Source organism: Cavia porcellus, unplaced genomic scaffold, assembly GCF_034190915.1.
Source record: "Cavia porcellus strain 051 isolate PalLab524CR breed Dunkin Hartley unplaced genomic scaffold, mCavPor4.1 scaffold_12, whole genome shotgun sequence".
Classification (NCBI taxonomy): domain Eukaryota; kingdom Metazoa; phylum Chordata; class Mammalia; order Rodentia; family Caviidae; genus Cavia; species Cavia porcellus.
The window spans coordinates 35,432,945-35,435,967 of NW_026947495.1; the positions used below are offsets into that span (position 1 = coordinate 35,432,945).

The window sequence follows — 3,023 nt, forward strand, 5'->3', positions numbered from 1 at the left end:
TTGGAAATACTTCAAGAGGTTTGTCTCCTAATGCACCTTCTAGTCAGTTCTCAATGGCAAAAAAAATAAGATGTCTGATTTCTGTCACTAAAAATTAGCTTTGCTTATTTTTGAATGTCATAAAACCGGAGACACAAATTATGTTTTGTCGCCATTGTTTTATTCAGTGGATATATTTTTAAGATCGATTGATGGCACTGTTCATATCAGGCATCCATTTTTAAAATTAGTGAATAATCCTCAAATGAGTAAGTTCAAATTAATTTATGTCTCCATTTTCCTCCGAGGAACATTTCCTTTTGCTTACAGTTTGGAGCTGATGTTGGGAGCCGCCGACACGGGTCGCCTTACTTGGCGGACGTAGGGCCTGTGGGTGGGGGCGGAGCCTGAGCTAGATTGCCCCTCCCATTGAGTGAGTCAAGTTGGCGCCTGCTTCCTGCCCCCTGATTGTGCCTGGCCCTAGAAAAAGGACGAGGGCCTCAGGGCCTTGGCAGACCATGGGACGGCCGACCAGGGTCTAAGCCAAGGACCTACGGTGGGCCTACGCATAGGGAATAAGCCTCTGCACCCAGTCCAGGAAGGGCTACGATGCGCACATTTATAAAAAAAATAAAAAAGGGGGAGATTTTTTTTTTTTTTTTTTTTTTTTTTTTTTTTTTTACAGTGTGCAACCTTGCCTTTATTTGTCTCCACGTGGGCCCCGCGAGGCCTCCTCTCTGTCACCAGCCCTTTCTCGCCGGTGGACTTTCTCTATCTCTCTTTGTGCTTCCTCTCGTGGCGGGAAAGGCATTCACTTTTATAGGGCAACAGTAGCCAATCAGTTCAAAGCGCGCGATGCGGGCTGACTGGCTAACATCAGCTGTTGCTAGGCAGACTATCTTACAGAGCGGGTTGTTGTCGCTTAGGAGTTTGGAGGCTGGTGGTGTGGGGTTGAAGGCCGGCAAACAGAGCGACCATGTCTCATAAACAAATTTATTATTCGGACAAATACGACGACGAGGAGTTTGAATACAGGCATGTCATGTTGCCCAAGGATATAGCCAAGCTGGTCCCTAAAACCCACTTGATGTCTGAATCTGAATGGAGAAATCTTGGTGTTCAGCAGAGTCAAGGATGGGTCCATTATATGATCCATGAACCAGAGCCGCACATCTTGCTGTTCCGACGGCCACTACCCAAGAAACCAAACAAATGAAGCTGGCAAGTTACCTTTCAGCCACAAGCTTTCCACAGCTGTCCTTCCTGCCTGACATCTTTCTGATAATATGATTATGTTGCCTTCTCATTTCTCACTTTGATATTTAAAAGATGTTCAATACACTGTGCTGGTGACTGCCTTGCTTTGCTTCTTGAGTAGAGCCACCACCACCACAGCCCTGTCATGTGAGTCTCTGTGGGTTGCAGTTTCAGCAGAGAGTGACCCTAGAAGCCACGGTGTGCTCTGTTTCCAGCAGAACACACCTGACAGGTGGAAGAAGCATCTAAGAAGCAGACCGTAGCTTTTATGGGGATTGTGTAGACTTGTTATTTTGTGTTTTCCTGCTGGGTATTATATGTATGGTGATTTATGGATTTGTGTTTCAATGTATTAAGAATTTTCCATTTTATTTGAGAAATTTGTTCAATGTTAAAGCCTTGATTAAAGAATTTTTATAATCTGTAAAAAAAAAAAAATCTCCCCCTTTTTTATTTTTATTTTTTTTTTATTTTTGGTCTTTTTCGTTTTTTTTTTTTTTTTTTTTTTTTTTTTTTATTGGTACCAGGGATCGAACTCGCGATTGCCTGCTTACAAGGCAGGCGCTTATGCCGCTGAGCTAAATCCCCAGCCCCGTTTCCTCGACCGGCGTTTTTCTCAGCCTGCTGGGCAGAGTAGCCGCCCATGAAAATACCGTCCGCCCCGCGGCACAACGTCATAAGACGGCGGTCACGACAGAGTGGAACGGGGCGTCACTTCCTGTGCCGGCTGAGAGAAGGGAGGGTTCCCTGTAGCGGCCTCTCGGCGGGGAGCCGCTTTTGGAAAAGAGCTCCAGGGCGGGGCAGATGGCTCTCTGTCTCCTCCCCGCCAGAGAGCGCTCAGGAGCCCTTTCTCCTCTCTCTGCTTTTCCCGGGCGGCGCACGCACACAATTCTAATTCACGGCGCAACTCGGCATAGGGGTTTTTGGCCTCTCGGCTTCCTGCCCCACCTTCTGGTTCCTCCTCGCTATCTAAGTCGGAGGACTCTAGAGCTTGGGTGTCCTCTATCTTTCCCTGGATTTTTTCCCCCTGGACAGATCCCTCCCGAGAGCATTCCGACTTTGCCTGCTCAAAAGCCTTGCGTGCGTCTATGATTTCCGCGTCTCTAACTGCTGACGGGAACCCCTTCCCCTCCCCTTCAAGGCACGCATGTATCATTTCCCACAGGGGGCGAATAGCCGGCGAAATATCCCCTTCCAGTTCCGCCGAGGCGAGGTCCCCGCCTAACTTCTCCCATGACGGCAGGTTTAAATGCCCCGTGGGTAAAAACCAGGGAGCTACCCTATCTACCTCTGCTATGAATAGTTCCAGTGTTTTTTGACCTACCCTGAGGTCTCTAGCTTTTAAAAGCTTTCTAAGGGCCTTTACCAAGGGCCGCGCCTCCGCGCTCGGTAAATTACCCATCTCTAACCTCTAAGGGCTGTAACTCACCACGTGTGACTTAAAGAACCCGTCACCTACGCGTGAGCCTGAGGGGAGTCTAAAAGCCCTGTAGGTGCGCGCCACCCAGAGCCCAGGCTTATCCCCAACTCACCTGTCCGGCAGCACCACGCTGGAGTATTGCACACCACCGCTGTGTCTCGGGGTTGATCAGTCCCCGTACGGGCCACCAAATGTCGATGTCGCTCCTGGCCGGCAGGAAGGACACACGACAAAGTCTGGCAGTGGACAACCTTTTCTTTTATTTTCCTTCTCCGTACAGCCTGCCCTGGGATCGCTCCCAGCCAAAGCCTCCTTTGGTCCGCTCCCCGCGGCTCCTTCTGGGCTTCTACTTCCGGGCTTCTTCTTC

General features: G+C 49.3%; 1 protein-coding gene across 1 annotated transcript; it reads left to right on the top strand.

Annotated features, from left to right (window-relative positions):
• Positions 1 to 888: 888 nt before the first annotated feature.
• Positions 889 to 1,674, top strand: LOC100732621 (cyclin-dependent kinases regulatory subunit 1). The gene has a single exon (XM_063259047.1). The coding sequence runs from the start codon at positions 956 to 958 to the stop codon at positions 1,193 to 1,195; it is 240 nt and encodes a 79-aa protein (XP_063115117.1). The 5' UTR covers positions 889 to 955; the 3' UTR covers positions 1,196 to 1,674.
• The last annotated feature ends 1,349 nt before the right edge of the window (positions 1,675 to 3,023 follow it).

Coding starts and splice junctions, on each gene's coding strand:
- LOC100732621 (XM_063259047.1), top strand. CDS start 956: ATGTCTCATAAACAAATTTATTATTCGGACAAATACGACGACGAGGAG.